The sequence below is a fragment of the Austrofundulus limnaeus genome, unplaced genomic scaffold (genome assembly GCF_001266775.1).
Source record: "Austrofundulus limnaeus strain Quisiro unplaced genomic scaffold, Austrofundulus_limnaeus-1.0 Scaffold6, whole genome shotgun sequence".
Lineage (NCBI taxonomy): Eukaryota > Metazoa > Chordata > Actinopteri > Cyprinodontiformes > Rivulidae > Austrofundulus > Austrofundulus limnaeus.
In genome coordinates this window covers 4,743,697-4,746,119 of record NW_013952408.1, presented here as the reverse complement: position 1 = coordinate 4,746,119, position 2,423 = coordinate 4,743,697, and the positions used below count along the sequence as shown (strand labels likewise).

General features: G+C 35.5%; 1 protein-coding gene across 1 annotated transcript; it reads right to left on the bottom strand.

Moving 5' to 3' along the window:
- Positions 1-194: 194 nt before the first annotated feature.
- Positions 195-2,044, bottom strand: mrps14 (mitochondrial ribosomal protein S14). Its single transcript, XM_014031544.1, has 3 exons — positions 1,936-2,044; positions 1,083-1,247; positions 195-957 (listed from the first exon to the last, which is right to left on the bottom strand). The coding sequence occupies exons 1-3, from the start codon at positions 2,002-2,004 to the stop codon at positions 775-777; spliced, it is 417 nt and encodes a 138-aa protein (XP_013886998.1). The 5' UTR covers positions 2,005-2,044; the 3' UTR covers positions 195-774.
- Between the last annotated feature and the right edge of the window lie 379 nt (positions 2,045-2,423).

The following is a 2,423-nucleotide window of genomic DNA, read 5'->3' as shown; positions in this document are numbered from 1 at the left end:
CTTTCTGCCTCCTTTCAAGTGTGATTTTTTTCTTTATTGTGTATAAAATTGTTATTTTTATATGAGATGAATAATTGACTTAAAAAACATATGACATGGTATAGGACCAGCATGCAATAGAGTGGACATACTGTATATTTTATTTTTATTTTTTTAACCAGAGCAGAAAAGGTAAAGTTTTTTGGATTAAATCATTAAAGAAAAAAAATTCTGCATGGTTTTGGACAATGGACTTATTTTGCCTCCAGTGAAAACAAACTACATTGGCCTTTAAAATAACTGAACTTGAAAGAAAATTGCCACTACAAACATGTTGTGTGCATGGATGCATTGTTTTTATAGCCTCTTCTTTTCGATCACAAGAACAAAAGTTATACTGTTGTCATAAAGCACACAATCCCTAACAGGCAATTAAATCAAACTAATGCCAAAATACATGACACAAAACGTAGCTATAAGTGGCTACAACTACTTAACTTATTTTGATTTAACAAGTAAATATGTTCTGTTGGAAAAATTGTTGACTTGACAAAAAAAAAGAAGCAATATTTGTTAATTATTTCTGTGCACAGTGGGTGAGATTGACAGTTGCACTTCTGGGATCATTGACATTTTATTTGCTTTCTTTTTATTTGCAACAAGGAAAAAATAAAAAATAAAAATAAACTGGACAACGCATAAACATCCAGAAGACTGAAACGCTGATGTTTTGGCCTACTGCTTACGACCAGTTCAACATCCTGCCAGGAGGCAGTCTGATGGTATCCAACAAGGTCACCACCTGGCCCTCAGGATCCCAGATAGCTGATTGTGGTCAGCTAAGTGCCGGAAGACGATACGGCTCAACCTCCATCTCTTCTTCACTCCTCGAGGTCGGGAAGTCATCACACACCTGTTCCGTATCCTCACAGGACAACTGTCTCTGGGCAGTGCTGCAATCTCTTTGTCTGCTATCGCCTGCAAACAATGATAAAATGATTTTTAAAAGATGAACTTGTTTGCAATTAAATAAACTAAATCAGTTATTACAGACCACTCATCAGCTCTTATATTTCATTTGAACAAAAAACATTGCACCCTACCTGAAGATTTTTGGGAAGGATGGTGTTCTTCCTGAGTGCATTAATCCGTAACCTCTGATCTGCRTAGTCAAATGCCATCTGCCTTCTCTTGACATCCCTTAGCATCCTCCAGTCAACATAGTAACCTCTCACTTGCTCCACTGCTCCCCAGCAGCTCCTCAGTGCCTGCTCAAAATCAGAACTAGTTACTGTCTGCTGACCACATTATATATAGAGTTAAYAGTTCAATTTCATCTAAAGTTCCAAACATTAAGAGAAATTATTCTTGCGTAGCTGTGATTACATTAAAAAAAGAACTTTGCAGAAAGTACGTTTTAATTGAACTTGTATATACTATATAATTGAGAGTAAAGTATGCATGCAACTTAGAAGTTATTGGCCAACCCTTAATCATAGATTTTCTGTAAGACCAACTTTTCTGTACAAACTCCTGTGTTATCTAAAAGTATAACAAGTTCAACCCATTTTTACAGTGAAAAAGCCTACAAAAAATAAAGAAAATTTAACTTTAAATAATTTTAAGCTAATTTGAAAAAAACATGGCGGCTGTGTTTATGATTTGAGGTTTGATGCTGACTGACGAGAAGCCTGCTATGCCTATACGTGTCACTATTTCGTTATGTCCAAAATATAAGCTTGATATGTGTTAAAACTGCGTTTAGTTGATGAAAGATCATATAAAATACCAGACGATAAATGTGACATTTCTGTTTAGGATTCAAGGTCGGTGAGCTAGGGGTAAAATTAGCTTCAAAGCTAACATTACTCAATGCGTCGCTCAGACATTTACAGTTTTTGCGTCAGGTAAGCCGCTACAACAGAAGCACAGGAACAACGTATAAATCTAAAGTACCTGTTTAGGTGCACAAATAGTAGAATAAAGGGTATTCAACCCAAAACACGCTAATCTGCTGGCAGCCATAACGGAAACGAGGTTTCTTTTTCTTTTTTGTGTTTGAGGCAGATCAGATTGAACGGCGGTGAGCTGCTGCACCCCTCAGGTCAAAGGGTGGAAGTGCATTTTCTCCCATGTTCTGTGGATTTTTCACCTGGATCAATTCCTAAATTTAATAAATTATTTAGTTTATAATGTACTATTGAAAAAGACCAAAAAGTTCCAACAGTGTGTCTGCAACAACATTTTTTCCATCAGAATTTTTCTCTGTTGAGATTATTTAAGTGTAAAAACCATTGCATTTCCAAGCTTTAGTCTCAGTAATTTGGCTGGATTTTCTTGTTTTTCCAATGCAGTATAAAATACACGAAATTAGATAGATAGATAGATAGATAGATAGATAGATAGATAGATAGATAGATAGATAGATAGATAGATAGATAGAT